We start from the raw sequence: 19282 nt of genomic DNA on the forward strand, positions 1-19282 counted from the left end.
TATATAAATTGTCAAATAACACTCTCTTTTAGCTACATATGGGTAAGCCAAAAGGTAATCTTGACAGCATTTCATTATATCTTTTAGTAAGCATTTTATTTTTTTTTCAGCTAAAAGTTATAGTGAATTCTCTGAAGAATATGGTAAATACATTCGTCCCAAGTGGAAAAGTTATGCAGATAGTGGATGAAAAATTGGTAAGAAATATTATTTCTCACAATAAATGTTAAGCACATACACATTACAGACAAAAATCAGAAAATGCTCTGGTATTTATTTAAAGGCGTAATTCAACAACCTCTTCGCAGGGACTTGGACAGATCTGCGTGAATCTAGCTCACTGTCAGAACTTCAGAGGGACTTAAATTTGGGGGACTGGTCATATTAGGGTAACAGCATAGCAAATTCAGGTTTCGTAAAAGGATGGGACTACATTACGACACCGGGCAGACAAACATACTTCATCTGGGAGTGTGCTGTTTCCTTCCATTTATGAGTGAGTTCACTAGTGAAGACTTGGATTTTTTTTCTTAGGTATCTCAGGGACATTCAGAGATTTTTTTTTCTAGATATGACCAAATTATGACTAAAGGACGTACTCAGCCTGGCCCCGTATTCTGTGGAGTTCCTCAGTAGCTCTGACCCCAAAACTCATTTGGGTTGAGTGTTTCTGTGCAGTCACCAAACTATTTCATTTTCATCCTGGTCATGCAGGAAGACTCCCATTTCTCACTCCATTTCTCAGCCCCGTTTTTGTTTACGCAGAACCAATGAAACACCTAGGGCCTGGCCCCTAGAACTGTTAAAGGGATCCTCATTGCACTTGATGGCAGATTTTGGGCACTCATGACATTCGGGGTTGGGCAGCTTTTTTTTTTTTTTGAGACCTCACTCATCTCACTCTGTAGCCCAAGCTGGAGTGCAGTGGCGTGATCGTAGCTCATAGCTGCCTTGATCTCCCAGACTCACGGGATCCTTCTGCCTCAACCTCCTGAGTAGCTGGGACTACAGTCATGTGCCACAACACCCAGCTAATTTTCTGAATTTTTAGTAGAGACAGAGGCTTGCTATGTCACCCAGGCTGGTCTCCCAACTCCTGGGCTCAAGCGATTCTCCTGCCTCAACCTTCCAAAGTGTTCTCCCAAAGTGTTGGGATCATAGGTGTGAACTGCCGTGCCCTGCCTGGGTTGGATATTTCTTTGTCATGGGGCTGTCCTCTACATTTCAGGATGCCCAGTCTGGAGTGGGTATCTATCTGTTTGTTGCAGGGCTGTCCTCTACATCAGGATGCCCAGTCTGGAGTGGGTATCTATCTGTTTGTTGCAGGGCTGTCCTCTACATCAGGATGCCCAGCCTGGGATGGGTGTCTTTTTGTCATGGGGCTGTCCTGTGCATTGCAGAATGTTTAGCAGCATCCCTGGCCCTTACCCAGGGATGCTGGTAACACCCCCTCAGTTGTGACAACCAAAAAATGTCCTTAGATACTTCCGAATCTCCCATGGTCGAGAATCATTGCCCTAGCGGCCGAGTGCTCTGGGCACATCCTCCCTCTGACACTTGTACCTGCCAAGCACCAAACCCATTATCCCTCATGTTCATGCTGTCAGAGCTTTTGTTTCAGGCTATCCTTTATGTTCATACTTACCAGACTTCCTCAAAACAAAAAATGCTGGCAGGAGCAAAAGAGGATGAGGTCCCCACGTACCCCGTATGCCTTCATCTCCCCTCTACTCTGAATGTTATCAGGGAGGGCAGCATTGCAGAGTGTTTTTGTGCCACGCCTTGGAATCGGGCAATACTGGATTTTAAGGCTGGATCAGTCACATACTAGCTGTGTGTCCTAGGGAAAGTTCCTTAACCTATGAAACCTCAGTTTTCTCATCAGGGAGAATAATACTTACTAATATGTATTTCATATCGTGGTTGTAAGGATTAAATGACATACTGTGTATAAAGCATAGTGCTTGGATGTAATAAGTGTTTAATAAATACCCGTTAAGTCACATTTGTTTGTTAAATGGCTGGAACATTCCACTTGGGCAGTGCTTTGAGTTCCTAGGGAAAAAAAGTAATACGTTTAGGCAACATTGCATATAATTACCAAGTTGGTTAAAAAAATGAGATTCGTGAATTTTAAACACTATCTCAGCAAGAGGCTGTGAACTTAAGTTGTGATCTAGATGTTAGTAGTTGCCATTGAGAATAAATATATGATGTCCACCACTGAATTTGCTTGAAGTCTATGGTTTGCTAAGAGAATGCGGTTACTTCATGTTAGCCAAAGATCAGCCATTAACCATGACACAAGGCTATGGATAGACTAGTTCAGGTTTATCTCCGTGCGTGTGGGAAGGAAATGGTAAGAACGGTATATGCCAGTGGCTAGAGGGTGAATTCATGCAGACAGACAAGGAGTGCTTGTTATGATGTTTTTGTGGTGTGGGTCAAATTAGGTCATCCAGGGGGAGTTACTCTCGTTCCTGCCTTCTCTGGAGAATGATGGAAAAATAAGGCAGGAAAAACAATCTGAGAATCTGGTCTATGTATAGGGGCCCAATATTGAGTATTATATAGAATCTTTTTATAACTACATGATGTAAAAATGCTTTAAAAAATAACTCCTATCACTTATTGTGATAGCAGTATCTAGAACAAATTATATGTCAGAGAACTAGATTTCAAAGTATGTTTTTTAGGTTAAATGCTTTTATTAATATATTTGTTTTCCAGCCTGGCCTCCTTGGCAACTTTCCTGGCCCTTTTGAAGAGGAAATGAAGGGTATCGCCGCTGTTACTGATATACCTTTAGGTAAAGTTCACTTAGAAGCTTTAAAAAAAAAAAGTAATTATACTCTTTTACAAATTTTCATTGACGTGTGATATACATACAGCCAAGTGCACAGGTCTTACGTATACAGCTCAGTGAAGCTTCAGAAATGCATACATGCACGTAGCCATGACTCAGATCAAGATACGGAAGAGCCCAGCACTCCATAGTACTCCATCATGCCCCTTTGCAGAAAACACTGCCTCCTCCAGTAACCACTATTCTGATGCCACCGTAGATTAATTTTCCCTCTTCGTGAACTTTATATAAGTAGAACTGAATGATAGGAACTGTTGTGTGTGATTCTTGTGCTTTCATTATGGGTGGTGTGCTACTCCATGAACAGGGTATTTGAGTTGTTTTCAGATTTGCGATATTAAGAATAGATGAGTTATAAATATTCTAGTACATTTTTGGGGGTCTATGTGCTCATTTTTCTGGATATATACCTAGGAAGTGAACCGTTGGGTTATAGAGTAGTTGTATGTTTAGCCTTGTAGATTCTGCCAAACAGTTTTCCACAGTGATTCCAGCAGTTGACAATCAGCAGAGTGTGATTCAGTTTTCTCCACTTGATAATTCTCCTCTCAAGAGTATCAGTCTTTTCTTTTTCCTTTTTTTCTTTGATAGTGTCAATCTTTACTTGAGCCTTTTTGTTGAGTGTCACAGTATCCCATTTTAGTTTTAATTTGCATTTCCTCGATGTCTAATGAGATTTAACACTTTATTGACTTTTTTTTTTTTTTTGGTTTCTTTGTTTCTTTTGGAGAAGGGCTTGTTAAGGTCTTTTGCCCCTTTAAAAATGAGATTGAAGGAATTCTTTACATACTTTGAATATAAGCCCTTTGTCAGATGTATGGATTCTGAATATCTGCTCCCAGTCTGTGACTTTCATTTTTATTCTCTTACTGGTGTCTTTTGATGAACAGACATTTTGAATTTTAGTGTAGTCTAATGCCTCAGTCTTCTCTTTTTTTTTTTGAGACGGAGTCTCGCTCTGTCGCCCAGGCTGGAGTGCAGTGGCCGGATCTCAGCTCACTGCAAGCCCCGCCTTCCGGGTTTACGCCATTCTCCTGCCTCAGCCTCCCGAGTAGCTGGGACTACAGGCGCCCGCCACCTCGCCCGGCTCGTTTTTTTTTGGTATTTTTTAGTAGAGACGGGGTTTCACCGTGTTAGCCAGGATGGTCTCGATCTCCTGACCTCGTGATCCGCCCATCTCGGCCTCCCAAAGTGCTAGGATTACAGGCTTGAGCCACCGCGCCCGGCCTCAGTCTTCTCTTTTATGAGTAGTGCCTTTTGTATCCATTTAAGAAATCTTGGCCTAGTCCAAAGTCATATATATGCTTATGTATTTTCTTCTAGATGTTTAATGTTTACTATTGACATTTAGGCCTATGATGTATTCTGAATTATTTTTGTATATGCTATATGACTTCAGGGTCAACGTTCAGGATTTTCTCATATGGTATATCCAGTTAAACACTGTTAATTCAGAAGGCTATCCTTTCCTCAGCAAATTGCAGTGGTGTCTTTGATATAAATGTACAATACATATATATATACACACACAGACAGACACACACACACGTGTGTGTATGTATATACAAACAGGTGATTATATATATGTTGTTTTGTTTGGAGAATTACTGTTAAGTTTCGTTTACCTATTTGTCTTCCCTTGTATCAATGCTATTCTACCTCAGTTACTAAAGCTTTATAGTAAGTCTTAAAATTAGGTAGTATATAATTCTTCCAACTTTGTTTTCTCAACATTTATTTGGGTTATTGATTTCTCTGAGCAGTATCTTTTATTTTCAGGGAGAAGGCCTTGCATGTCATTCATTAAAATTGTTCTTAGATGTGGATGGTTTGGGAAGCTATTATTAAAATTTCAATTTAAGCTTCATGGCATGTAATGAAAAAGATTTTCCCCACGACCCCAAAAGTTTTATCTTTAAGCTACCAAAGCAGTAGTGTCGTTATTTTAAATAGCCAATAGTACTTTCATTTTATAAGAGAGATGATTGAGAATTTGTGAAAATCAGTGGCCAGTTTTGTGTGCTGCTTCTTTAAAAAAATGATTTAAAAGATAATCAACAGCCACTGCACTCCAGCTTGGGCGACAGAGCCAGACTCTGTCTCAAAAAAAAAAAAAAAAAAGATAATCAACATACTGGAAATAGCTGCTAACTGCCTTTATGAAAAACAAGTGTAATTCCCTTTTTATGTAAAGAACTCTAGCAAATCAGTACCAAATATAAATACCTTATGGATTAAGAAGAATAACATGATGTATAAGTGATGTAAATTTATATAATTAAAAATTATTAAAAATTTATAATAAAATAGAATTTCACCAAATTAGAAATTTAATTGAAATAAAATAAGCATTGGATTTGGGTGAAAAAAAATATTGAGCTTAACATGTTAATGTTAAATAGGATAGAAATGAAATGTATTACTTATCTTTGAATTAAATGCTAAACAGCAGTATTACACATTTTGGGAAAGTATTCAAAAAATAAAATGCCCTAGAATGGAGTGTCTTGGCAGCTCTGTACTAATTTTATTAATAGTTATTAATAGTTCTTGAATCTCCTTTTTCACCTTTAAAAAATTTTAGTCACAGTTGAAAAATCTGGGCAAAATACATTTCAAGCAAACAGCCAAGAGCCAGTTGTATTAAATGATCATATTTACGGTCCCAAAAGAAAAATCAAAATGAAGCATGTTGATAAACATTTCTGACATGATGTTGGAGAACAGTTGCAACTTGCCTGGATGTTCAGCTGGTCCACAGGCTGCCTCCTTGGTGACTTGTTTCATCTTGAGTCTAGAGATACCAGGCTGGGGAAGAAAACCACCGTGCAGCCGGCCGCTCCGGCACAGCCCCACTGGCCACAACACACACTCACACATTGAAAATACTTAAACTTTTTCTTAAAACAAAATTTTCTCCCATCGTCATGGTTCTGTATATTAACACAAAATTTTCCTTTCTTTTTTCATAGGAGAGATTATTTCATACAATATTTTTTACGAATTTTTTACCATTTGTACTTCCATAATAGCAGAAGACAAAAAAGGTAATTGTGCACTGGGGGAGGGTGGGCAGTATGAAGCACTACGTAAAGAAGAATCTTCTAAATAAATGGAATTAGAACTTCTTTTTTTTTTTTTTTTTTTTTGAGACGGAGTCTGGCTCTGTCGCCCAGGCTGGAGTGCGGTGGCCGGATCTCAGCTCACTGCAAGCTCTGCCTCCCGGGTTTATGCCATTCTCCTGCCTCCGCCTCCCGAGTAGCTGGGACTACAGGCGCCCGCCTCGTGGCCCGGCTAGTTTTTTGTATTCTTTAGTAGAGACGGGGTTTCACCATGTTAGCCAGGATGGTCTCGATCTCGTGACCTCGTGATCCGCCCGTCTCGGCCTCCCAAAGTGCTGGGATTACAGGCTTGAGCCGCCGCGCCCGGCCGGAATTAGAACTTCTAAACTTTGGGCTTGCTACATAAATTCTGTGTGTGTTGCATAGAGCTTTTTATTTCTTGGTAAATTTTTATGAGTGTACTGAAAATTCTCCTTATTTTAAGACTACTATACTGCCTATTAAAGTTGAATTCAAACATGCCAAAAACCTGGAAGAAATGTTTCAAGGCTAGAAACATTGTTCTTTTCCTCATAGTCTACTTATACCCATCTACATGATTTAATAGAAGTGCTCGCAGGAGGTACTTCCTTATCTTCATGTATGTCAGGACATCTGTCCTTCTCTTGAGGCCCAGAACACACATTCTCTCATCCTTTCCCAGCCAGGCGACCCAGTGTGTACCATCCTCACTTTCTCGTATTTTTCCTAATGGGTCCCCAGAGTACAAAGCACAGGACAACTTCGCTAACTCACCCTGATCTTCGACCTATACTCTGGGTATACATCTGCCTGTACCTTACCCTTGAGGTGTCATGCTCTAGGGGATGATGCCTGAAGGGAAACATTGGGTGAATCCCAGTAATTGAGGCTCAGATTTCTGTGTCCTGGTAGAACCATGTGATAGTGAAACAAAATATGACCATTGATTCCTTTTCCCATATTCTGATCTTACCTGAAACCTGTGCTCTCAGATTTTGTGGGGTTGTCTGGCAGATTGACAGTGACAACAGTCCCATCTAGTGAAGGCTTAGGATATTAGGATGCTTCTTACTTCTCATTGTTTGAAGAAACAGTTGTGAATATAAATTAATCAAAATTAGAGGCCAGACACGGTGGCTTACACCTGTGATCCTAGCACTTTGGGAGGCCAAGGCAGGTGGATCATCTGAGGTCGGGAGTTAGAGACCAGCGTGGCCAACATGGTGAAACCTCATCTCTACTGAAAAAAAAAAAAAAACAAAACAAAACTAGCCGGGTGTGGTGGCATGTGTCTGTATTCCCAACTATGTGGAAGGCTGAGGCACAAGAATTGCTTGAACCTGGGAGGCAAAGGTTGCAGTGAGCTGAGATCACACCACTGCACTCCAGTCTGGGCAACAGAACGAGACTCTGTCTCAAAAATAAATTAATTAATCAAAATTAATTGTCCAGCTTTGATTTAGAATGTTAACACGTCTCCTCTGTCTACCTTCAAATAGGTCATCTAATACATGGGAGAAACATGGATTTTGGAGTATTTCTTGGGTAAGTAAAGAACACAGGGTCGGGCATGGTGGCTCCCACCTGTAATCCCAGCACTTTGGGAGACTGAGGCCAGTGGATCACAAGATCAGGAGTTTAAGACCAGCCTGGCCAAGATGGTGAAATCCCATCTCTACTAAAAATACAAAAATTAGCCAGGCATGGTGGGGGCCACCTGTAATCCCAGCTACTCGGGAGGCCGAGGCAGAGAATTGCTTGAACCTGCGAGGCAGAGGTTGCAGTGAGCCAAGATCGTGCCACTGAGCTCCAGCTTGGGTTACAGAGCCAGACTTCATCTAAAAAAAAAGAACCCACAGGAACTGTTTAATTCTATAAGAAGAGTAGGTTGTATTACATTGATGAAAAGTAAGTCTCAAGTCACACCCAAAATGTGATCATAAGTGAAGATAAATGGATTACTGAGTGTTGAGACAAGAGGGGCACACTCTTCTATTGTATGTGTCTATCTTGACCTTTCTGACAAAATAAGAGTGCTGTAATTAGCATTCTGTGTTTGAATCTGAGGCTCACTATTTATAAGCTGTGTGATACTGGGAGAGTTATCCGACTTCTCTGAACCTCAGTTTTATCATTTGGAAAACAGAATAAAGGTACCATATTGTAAAGGTCTTGTTAGGATTGATCATGGTGACTCGGTAGATAAAGCTCCCAGTGTAGTGCCTGGCCCTCATCATCATGTTCATCATTATTATTACTGTGTTTCTTAAATGTCACTGAAACTTGTCTTTTGTAGGTGGAACATAAATAATGATACCTGGGTCATAACTGAGGAACTAAAACCTTTAACGGTGAATTTGGACTTTCAAAGAAACAACAAAACTGTCTTCAAGGCTTCAAGCTTTGCTGGCTATGTGGGCATGTTAACAGGATTCAAACCAGTAAGGACTCTGTTGTTACATAATTATACAGGTAGCTTTTTGTCCTATTACTGTTATGTAAAAGGTGAAATCTAAGAATATGAGGACCTAAAGGGACTATGAAGCCCCATTTCATCCCCTTGTACTTCTTGTCACTTCATAGGTATGAGATCCCATGGTAGAGACGAGTAGAAAGGAAGTGGAGGTTTCTGAGCCTGTTCTAGGATAAAGAGCATGTGGCCGGGTGTCAAGGGCTGGGAGTCACAATCTGGGATCTGGTCCTGGGTCTGCCACTCACTTAGGCAAGTCAGGCGTTCATTCTCTGCCCTTCAGTTTCCTGTCCAAAAAACGTAGCCAGTGATGCCCCTACCTACTTATGTCACATACTAGAATCAGAAATGCTTTGAACTTTTTAAAAAGCCTTGCATGGTTTTGATTTATTTTTGCCTTCCCCATTACTCAAGCTAGACCTTTATATCCCACTCTGAAGTACAGCAGCGACAGGGCCTTAAAGCGCATGGTTGATGTTTCTGACTTCATTGCTTTGTCTTTTTCTCAGGGACTGTTCAGTCTTACACTGAATGAACGTTTCAGTGTAAATGGTGGTTATCTGGGTAAGTAGAGCATTCTCAAGTGAAATGGGAATCTCAGAGCTTTTTTATGAGGATGACTGGACTGTGCCTTCTGGTTACATAGTCCAACCTCTTCTGGTTCCTAACTGGTTACAAAGTCTAACCTCTTCTGGTTCCCAACTGGTTACATTGTCTACCCTCTTCCGGTTCTTGACTGGTTACAAAGTCCAGCCTCTTCCATTTCCTGACTGGTTACATAGTCCAGCCTCTTCCGGTTCCTGGCTGGTTACATAGTCCACCCTCTTCTGGTTCCTGACGGTTATATAGTCCAGCCTCTTCTGGTTCCTGAAGGTTACATAGTCTAGCCTCTTCTGGTTACATAGTCCAGCCTCTTCTGGTTCCTGACGGTTACATAGTCCAGCCTCTTCTGGTTCCTGAAGGTTACATAGTCTAGCGTCTTCTGGTTCCTCTAGCCTCTTCTGGTTACATAGTCCAGCCTCTTCTGGTTCCTGACGGTTACATAGTCCAGCCTCTTCTGGTTCCTGAAGGTTACATAGTCTAGCGTCTTCTGGTTCCTCACTGGTTACGTAGTCCAGCCTCTTCCGGTTGCTGACTGGTTACACAGTCCAGCCTCTTCCGGTTCCTGACTGGTTATATAGTCTAACCTCTTCCAGTTCCTGACAGTGTGTTCGATCTCTTCCAGGTATTCTAGAATGGATTTTGGGAAAGAAAGATGCCATGTGGATAGGGTTTCTCACTAGAACAGTTCTGGAAAATAGCACAAGGTAAAGTGCTTCATTGCTTTACTATCAAATAAAAATATTTGTTAAGCTCCAGCTTAACAATCCTTTGAGGAGCTATTGCAGAATTTCTTAGGTGAACCTCTGACACTCGTGGAATTATTCATGTTTTCTTTGTGCATATTGTGTGTTTTACAGCAAAGAAATGAATTACTTAAAATTAGCACTAGGGATACTGACATTCTGAAAGGCACCTATGAATACTTTTGGTGTACAGAAAAAAAAATCACCCACACACAAAAGAACAATTGTACAGTAAAATCTTCACTTAAATGGTAGTACAGACCAGGCACAGTGGCTTATGCCTGTAATCCTAACACTTTGGGAGGCTGAAAATGGCAGATCACTTGACCCCAGGGGTTTGAGACCAGTCTGAGCAACATGGCGAAATCCTCTCTCTACAAAAAACACAGAAATTAGCCAGGCATGGTGGCACATGCCTGTAGTCCCAGCTACTCAGGAGGCTGAGGTGGGAGGATCACCTGAGCCCAAGGAGATCGAGACTGCAGTGAACTGGCATCAGTCCACTGCAGTTCACCCTGGGTGACACAGTAAGACTCTGTCAAAAAAACAAAATAAATAAATACAAAATGTAGTACATATTAGCCTGTAAGTTATATCCTGCTTTGGTATAGAAATCTTACAATAGCAAAACTACCTTTCCTTCATTCAACCTGCACTGCGTCCCAATAAATGGGCATCAATCCTGTTTTTAATAATTCCCAGGGAATAAGATTTAATGTTAGTAGTGTTCTTTGATAACCCAATTCAATTTTCAATAGTCCTGATTTTCAAGAAGGTTTACTTTCTATTCTCTAAGTCCTATATACTGTAATATTATTTCCCTTTGTTCTGTTGTTCAGTGAACGGCATGGACAGTAAGGGTGGAAGATGATCTCTCGAGGCCACTTTGTTTCTCCTTCAGATTAGAGGGACTTCCTAAGATTCCCACTTCCCATCTCAGTGCTCACCACACAGGGTCAGGGATCGCTTTTCCCAGAGTCATTGCTCACCATCCTTTTTTACAAATCACTTTGTGGCTGGGCGTGGTGGCTCATGCCTGTAATCCCAGCACTTCGGGAGGCAAAGGCAAGAGTATCGCTTGCACCCAGGAGTTCGAGACTAGCCTTGGCAACATAGTGAGACCCCCATCTCTAAAAATAAAAATAAATAAAGAACACGTTCCTTAGATACTTGTTTTCCTTTAGTTTCTACAGAGCTAAACATTTCCATTCTAAGTCATCTAAAAATGTTTCCCACCATCATCTTCAGCAAACTAACACAGGAACTGAAAACCAAATACCGCATGTTCTCACTCATAAGTGGGAGCTGAACAAAGAGAACATGTGAACACAGGGAGGGGAACATCATACACTGGGCCTTTCGGGGGGTGGGGTAAAAGGGGAGGGAGAGCATTAGGACAAATACCTAATGCATGTAGGGCTTGAAACCTAGATGATGGGTTGATGGGTGCAGCAAACCACTATGGCACATGCACACCTATGTAACAAACCTGCATGTTCAGCACGTGTATCCCAGAACTTAAAGTAAAATTTAAAAATAAATGAAGTTATTTACTGAAATAAAAAAATGTTTCATTCTTCTTTTGCAATGTTTCTATATAGTTATGAAGAAGCCAAGAATACATTGACCAAGACCAAGATACTGGCCCCAGCCTACTTTATCGTGGGAGGCAACCAGTCTGGGGAGGGTTGTGTGATTACACGAGACAGAAAGGAATCATTGGATGTATATGAGTAAGTAGATTTGTTAAAGCAAAAGAAGTAGAAACAGAAGCATACATTGACATACTTCGAGTTTTAAGGCTGTAGCCTAAGAGGGAATCTCTCTTTTTGTATCTAGACTCAATGCTAAGCAGGGTAGATGGTATGTGGTGCAAACAAATTATGACCGTTGGAAAAATCCCTTCTTCCTTGATGATCGCAGAACGCCTGCAAAGATGTGTCTGAACCACACCACCCAAGAGGTACCTTTGCAGGGTCATCTTTAGAAAGAAACTGTTGCCATGAAAGATTCTCTTGGTTCTGCCATTTTTCTTTGGCCTTCAAGTAATGTATAAACCTCCTATTATTCATAGTATCTCTGGTCACTCTCCACTGATTTTTTGTGTTTTTTTTAACTTAAAGAGCAAAATTGTGCTGTACTTTCCCTTTCTGGTTCTAATGCGGGATACCACTCTGAAGCTGAATAACAAACAGGCAAGAATTTAAAAAGGGGAATGAGAGAGAGGAAAGTAATCCATGAAAACTGTTACCTGTGTTTCTAACAGTGACTCCCATGGAAAGTCTACTGCGGGGATGGAGGGGAGGTTGATTAAAGAATGTCTTGACCGGGCGCAATGGCTCATGCCTGTAATCCCATCACTTTGGGAGGCCGAGGCGGGTGGATCATGAGGTCAGGAGATTGAGACCATCCTGGCTAACACAGTGAAACCCCGTGTCTACTAAAAATACAAAAAAAGTTAGCCGGGCGTGGCGGCAGGCGCCTGTAGTCCCAGCTACTCGGGAGGCTGAGGCAGGAGAATGGCGTGAACCCAGGAGGCAGAGTTTGCAGTGAGTCGAGATCGCACCACTGCACTCCAGCCTGGGCGACAGAGTGAGACTCCGTCTCAAAAAAAAAAAAAAAAGAATGTCTTGGTTTCTGGTGACCCATGTGTGTAGATAAGGCTGTTGACTTCGTATTTAACTTACTGAACAAAACTTTTTGTATGTGTTTTAGAATATCTCATTTGAAACCATGTATGATGTCCTGTCAACAAAACCTGTCCTCAACAAGGTATTTTAAATATTGTATGTATATTTACCTTAAGGGAAAGAATTTGGCCCTGTATTTTATCTTTCTTTGTTATCTTTGATCAGTTTGAACACAGAAGTTATGTTCACTTAGGGCTGATTTTTTAAAAAATGTTTTTGTGTGGCTAAAACTGTATTTTGGAATACAACAAAGAAAATGATCACTGAGGCTTGGTAGGTCAGAGTATTGTTTATAGCTTTATTTACATGGCAACTGAATTAAGTCTAGCATTTTACTCTTATCGGTATCTATTAAAAATCTCACACTATCTAACTAAGCAAAGTCTGAAGTCCATTTTCAGATGGAGCTCTGTGCCTTAGTGGTTTAGGGTTTCCCTTAAACTTTACTACATCTGTTTATCTTTTCCCTACACTATAGATTTTTAAAAAATGCAAAAAGTTTCCTAATCATCCCACCACTTGCTAACAGTCATTCCCTGAACGTTCTGAACATGCCCCTTAAGGATGCCATTTGTTCCTTCTTTTTTTTAGTGCTTTTCCACAGCTCTCCCTAACGTAAACATGCCACCTTTACCCTTGCCAGGAGAAATCCCTCCTGGCCTTTGGCATCCAGGTCATCCAGGCTCTCGCAAGAAGCCTGCCTTCAGTTCATGGGCCTTGCCATACTTGGCGTTTTGCCTACAGCATCTTTGAGCAAGTCACCATCTCGTGACCGTAGTTTGTGTGAACCATGAGTTTGGGTGTATGCCTTGTGATCTGGGTGCCTGCAGTTTCCCCCACTGTATTGGAAATGCTTTAAGGATAGGGATAGCCAAAGCTCCACGGTTTTTACTCCGGAGGCCTCCCAGGACTGCTAGCTGTGCGTCGAGGAGGGTTAAGGCATTCTTTAAGCACTGGGGGTGAAGCAATGTGCTGTCAGGAATAAGCTCCTGTAAGGAGCTAGAGATCATTTCCTGAGCCTTTTTATATTCATTAACTGATACAGTGATCCTGTTGAAGTTGGTTGCTTTAATTATTGGATGGGACTGTATAATGATTAGCTAATTTTACATTATACTATATTAATGTAAATATATACATTATATAACATGCTTTGCATATATTAACATTATATTATGTAATATTAAATAACTTCCTAAAGCAAATTCTGCAAGTATAGAAATGCTAATATGTATCAGAACATCTCTGAATTGAAAACGGCCTTAAAGTAAAAATAACTTTTCTTTCAGCTGACCGTGTTCACAACCTTGATAGATGTTACCAAAGATCAATTTGAAACTTACATACGGGACTGCCCTGACCCTTGTATAGGTTGGTGAGCACACGTCTGGTCTACAGAACGCGGCCTCTGAAACATGAAGACAGCACCTCCATGTGACCGAATACTGCAGCTGTCTGACCCTCCAAAGACTAAGACTCGGGGCAGGTTCTCTTTGAGTCACAAGCTTGTCTTCCTGCAGCTGTTGACAATTGACAGACTTTTTTTTTTTTTTGCCCTATCAGTTGATTTTTTTATCTTATTTACAGTAAGATTTTTATCTTATTTACAGATAACTTCTTTAGGGGAAGTAAAACAATCATCTAGAATTCACTGAGTTTTGTTTCGCTTTGACATTTGGGGAACTGGCAGGCAGTCGAACCATGGTGAGCTCCACCTCCGTGGAGTAAATGGAGATTCGGCGTGGGTATTGAATCCAGCGCATCTGTGTGAGTAACGGAACAGTAAACACTCCACATTCTTCAGGTTTTCACTTTCACCTACATATTTGTTTGTTTTGCTGTATAACAGCCTTTTCCTTCTGGTTCTAACTACTATTAAAATTAATATACCATTACCTTTGCTGTTAGTGACAGCAGTATAATTTTATTGCATATGATCAGAGGGATGAGACAAACATTCACCTGTATGTTACTTTTAATGGGCAAAAAATGGGCCTTTGACTCTAAATAGCACTTTTAGGGGTTCAAGAAGTAATCAGTATGCAAGGCAGTCTTTTACACAATCATTGAAGTGTTCCCTTTTTCATAATTCCTCTACCTCCCAGTAACCCTAAGGAATTTGCTAACTTAAAAAACCGCATCCCAGTTTCTGTGAATTTAGTCAATAAACAAAGACATGTGGAAAATAGGAAGTGAACCCATTATTTTACATTCTCGTAAGTAGCATTCATGTCATAAACAGGTTTTTCGTTTGTTCTTCAGATTGACATGTCGTTTGAAAGAAATGTTAGTAGTTACTAAAATTACGTTACTCTGTTTTTCAGAAATCAAACTACTTACGAAAAGTGCTAATAGAACTTGTTAACCTTTCTAACCTTCACGATTAACTGTGAAATGTATGCCGTTTGTGCAAGACCATGTCCATTTCATTTTGTATAATCACAGTTGCGTTCCTGACACTCAATAAACAGTCATTGGAAAGGGTGCCAGTCAGCAGTCATGCACGCTGATTGGGTGTGTCCATCTGTGTTGGTTTGAAGGTGGGGGGTTATTATCGAGAAATACAAGCTGAACATCGTATCTGAATTAAATAACAAGGGTTATGTAAGTGGGTTATTAAATATGACTAAACGGTCACAATCTTACTCTTACATGACTAATACCACCTCTTAACCAGATACTATCAACCCAATTTGCAGGCCTTTAAAGGCAGTTTTTCCCCCAGATAGGAGGTGCTTCCACAAAACTTTAGTGATTCCAAGATTACTTTAGTGAAGCGAGAGGAATTATAAGAGGATTTACATTAAAATAGGATTCGATTAATGAAAAAAAGTTTACTCAGATTTTCTACCTCTTATAAAAATGAAGTGAGGTAAACTTGTTGTGTTTTTTTTATTAATGTAGTATCTTTGATATGCCTGATAATAAAGAGGTGAGATGCTAATTTCAGACCAATTTCTCAGGAGTAAATCACAGTTTACAAGAAATAACAGGTGTTAAGATTTTAAGACGTAATTGTTTAGTAGTAAAGCAGTTTTAAAATAGGATATACAGGATAAACCTAGTTATATAACACTTTATACATGTACTTATGCATAACTAGATACAGATCTAGAATATCAAAACATGACTGGGAGGATATTATCCAAAGTGCCGACCGTAGTTCCCATTGGATAATGGTAAGTGCCATTTTAATTTGGAGAGGACAAAACTTAGTAGCCATTGGACATTAATGAGACTATTTTTAGAAATACTATAAAAAAAAAAAGGTCCAGGTTGAATTCAAACCATGTGCTATATATCTCATTTCCCTGCCTAGTTTTTGGGAGTTTGATTTTGAATGGAAGGCTAAATCCTACCTGTATTCCCTCACACATGGAGCTCCTCAGTCACTCATCTTAATTAGACCTCCTACTTACCCATTTATTTACCTGGCCTTGTGATTGATAACATGCTTGACCTAGATTACCTCCTCAGCAAACCCCGGTATCACTTGTAATCACACTTGCCAACCATGGAACAAAGGGTAACTTGATGAAAGTTGCATTAATGGAAGGGCTTAGAGCCAGGCTTTCAGCCAGGTCTGTCCAACTCCTGTGCTCTTATTATGACACCTGAATTTTTTTTTTTTTTTTGAGATGGAGTCTCACTCTTGTCGCCCAGGCTGGGGTGCAGTGGCCGGATCTCAGCTCACTGCAAGCTCCGCCTCCCGGGTTCACCCCATTCTCCTGCCTCAGGCTCCGGAGTAGCTGGGACTACAGGCGCCCGCCACCTCGCACGACTAGTTTTTTGTATTTTTTAGTAGAGACGGGGTTTCACCATGTTAGCCAGGATGGTCTCGATCTCCTGACCTCGTGATCTGCCCGTCTTGGCCTCCCAAAGTGCTGGGATTACAGGCTTGAGCCACCACGCCCGGCCCCGAATTCTTTTTTTTTTTTTTTTTTTTTTTTTTGAGACAGAGTCTCTCTCTGTTGCCCAGGCTGGAGTGCAGTGGCGCGATCTCGGCTCACTGCAAGCTCCACCTCCCACGTTCACGCAATTCTCCTGCCTCAGCCTCCCGCTACCACGCCAGGGAGGGACTACAGGCGCCCGCCACCACGCCCGGCTAATTTTTTTTTGTATTTTTAGTAGAGACAGGGTTTCACCGTGTTCACCAGGACAGTCTCAGCCTCCTGACCTCTTCATCCGCCTGCCTCGGCCTCCCAAAGTGCTGGGATTACAGGCGTGAGCGCCCCCGGCCCCGAATTCTTAACTTTGCAAGTAGGATTGAGAAACAGCTCTGTCCTGTGAGACCCACACTTCTGCTGCCGTGGACCAGGCCACCATGCTGAGCCTGGACACCACTGTGTCACTGCCTTCTACTTGTTCTATGTCAATTATTAATGTTCCCATAGGGATCAGAAACCCTTTGGTGTCAGGAGCTGACGGGTCACTTGTTTCTCTGACTACCCTGAGTCGGAATCATGCTCAGCTTGTGGGGAATGCGTTAAGAGCACCTCAGTCTTTCTGTGGCTGTGACCCAGGAGTACATGAAAAATATGAAACGTTGTGAAATTTTTAAAAAGTCACCGTAAAAGCTCACACAGCCGTCATTGAAGTTAGTCTCACAAAGTGAAGGATAGTTTTTGTTTATTGGTGACAATTTACAAAATAGTTGCCAGCTCAGCATCACAAATGACAGATGTGGCCAGCAGGCTCCAGACCACACCGAGCTACATGCTAGCCCCATCTACAAGCCTGGGGAGGTGTGGCTGGGCTCCTCAGCCTTCACAACTTGCGGAGGTTGGTCAGCTCACATGAAAATCAGTCCTCTCTTTCCCTGGTACTCCCTCCCTCTTATGTTTATAAAGTGGGTTTCCCAGCCAGGTGGCACAGGGAATACTAGACTGGTGTGTGTTGGGCAATTCTCTGGCGGTTCTTGACATCTTCAAGGATGCTTGTCTAGGCAGAGGACAGATTCGTTTCCTGACTACGGTAATAAAGATCATCGTCTACCTGTAGGGCAAAGGTTGGATGAGTTGGTTGGACAAGAAGCCCGTCTTGTAACTTGAGGGGTTTCCTGAGCTTGGGGTTCCTAAGCTAGGATACAGATGACACATCATAAATTGGGTTGTCACACATCACCTCCTTGGGGGACTTGGTGGAGGGGGAGCAAATGGAATTCCCAGAGTAATACAGTCCTTTGCCTTTGACCCAGGAGTCTGCCAGCATCCAGGAAGCTGTGGCAGGCTAGGTCATTAACTTGCAAGCAGGGTAAGATCTCAGGCGTTTCACAGCGTCTCAGCCGTCGGGGCAGCTGGGCAGGGTCTAGGCATGCCAGCTCCCGGGCTGCCTCCAACAGCCCCAGCTTCCTCTGGGGCTCCTGGAAGGGCAGGCTTGGACAGTGATACGGTTTGGCCCTGTGTCTCACCCAAATGTCATCTCGATTTGTCAGGAGAGGGACCAGGTGGAGTTGATTGGAGCATGGGAGTGGTTTCCCCCATGCTGTTCTCGTGATAGTGAGCGAGCTCTCACGAGAGCTGATGGTTTTAAACTGTGGCACTTCCTCGTTCTCCGACTTGCTTCTCTCCGGCAGCTTTGTGAAGGTGTTGTCTCCGAATTTCCCCCGTGCCTTCTGCCACGATTGTCAGTTTCCTGAGGCCTCCCCAGCCATGCGGAACTGTGAGTCAATTAAACCTCTTTCCTTTATAACTTAGCAGTGTGAAAACGGACTACTACAGACAGAGTGGGATAGACTGCACCCCTCTGTGGTCTCACAGGCTGGGAAAGGAGGTGTGGGGCATGCACGGTATGGAGAAAGTTAGTAAAAATCACTGGCCCTGTGGACCAGAAGAGACCTGGGCCAACTGGGTTTTGCCTCTGTCAAGTATAAAATCCACATAAAGATACCTAACCATTCAGCCCTCACTGGGGGCCCTCCCGATTACTTTTCACCAGGACCCAAACTTGGCTTGGTGGACCCAGTCCTCAGCGGTAGCAATAACACCTGGAACTTGTTGCTCCCGTTGCAAGGTTGAGCAATAGCACCTGTCCTGCAGATCGCACAGACAAGCAGCCTGTGGCGCAGCTGGAGTTTATGTTCCAGGTGCGCGGAGCCCAGCACACAGCCCCGCTGCAGAGGTTGGAGGGAGGTGCAGAGGCAGCGTGGGCTCCTGGTGGATTCAGCTCCAGGCAGTAGCCCAAACATTTACTTCACATGTATCTGATTCCTGTGTCCATTTGTAGCCGACAGGCCAATCTGGAGGCATCTCAGCTGGCTGCCTATGACTTGTAACATTTCAAATGCTTTCTGCACAATAGGACATTGTTATTTTTAAATACTTGATTGGAATTTTTCTTTTCTCCCTTTTTTTTTTGTTTTGAGACAGAGTCATGCTCTGTTGCCCAGGCTGGAGCACAGTGGTGCCATCTTGGCTAACTGCAGCCGCCACCTCCCAGGTTCAAGCAGTTCTGCTTCATCCTCCAGAGTAGCTGGGATTACAGGCACCCACCACCACGGCCAGCTAAATTTTGTACTTTTAGTAGAGAAGGAGTTTCACTGTGTTGGCCAGGCTGATCTCGAACTCCTGACCTCAAGTGAGGTGTTTGCCTCAGTCTCCCAAAGTGCTGAGGTTACAGGCATGAGCCACCACACCTGGCCGATAGGGAAATTTTGATTGCATTCAAAACTCTTCCCAAGGTAATTTAGTAGTACATGTATCAATGAAAGTAAAAAAAAAAAAAAAAAAAAAAAAAAATTTTTAAATGTAATTCCAATTTCTGTAAATCCTTGAATGCTTGTACAACATTGTTTTAAATTTATCAATTAGGCATACAAATTGATCCTT

General features: G+C 42.0%; 1 protein-coding gene across 4 annotated transcripts in view; it reads left to right on the top strand.

Annotated features, from left to right (window-relative positions):
- The window catches only part of ASAH1 (N-acylsphingosine amidohydrolase (acid ceramidase) 1), a 30435-nt gene extending 15491 nt beyond the window's left edge, over window positions 1-14944 (top strand). For 3 of the 4 annotated variants that reach the window (XM_011934863.1, XM_011934865.1, XM_011934864.1), the window contains 11 exons: window positions 111-197; window positions 2731-2809; window positions 5839-5913; window positions 7449-7494; window positions 8246-8390; window positions 8929-8983; window positions 9645-9726; window positions 11367-11498; window positions 11605-11728; window positions 12481-12537; window positions 13745-14944. In XM_011934863.1, coding sequence (XP_011790253.1) covers window positions 111-197; window positions 2731-2809; window positions 5839-5913; window positions 7449-7494; window positions 8246-8390; window positions 8929-8983; window positions 9645-9726; window positions 11367-11498; window positions 11605-11728; window positions 12481-12537; window positions 13745-13834 — 972 coding nt within the window. In that variant the 3' untranslated portion in view covers window positions 13835-14944. The remainder of the gene's footprint in view (window positions 1-110; window positions 198-2730; window positions 2810-5838; window positions 5914-7448; window positions 7495-8245; window positions 8391-8928; window positions 8984-9644; window positions 9727-11366; window positions 11499-11604; window positions 11729-12480; window positions 12538-13744) is intronic. The other variant, XM_011934866.1, reaches the window with a different exon arrangement.
- Window positions 14945-19282: the final 4338 nt, after the last annotated feature.

This window comes from Colobus angolensis, unplaced genomic scaffold, assembly GCF_000951035.1.
Source record: "Colobus angolensis palliatus isolate OR3802 unplaced genomic scaffold, Cang.pa_1.0 Scaffold14, whole genome shotgun sequence".
Classification (NCBI taxonomy): domain Eukaryota; kingdom Metazoa; phylum Chordata; class Mammalia; order Primates; family Cercopithecidae; genus Colobus; species Colobus angolensis.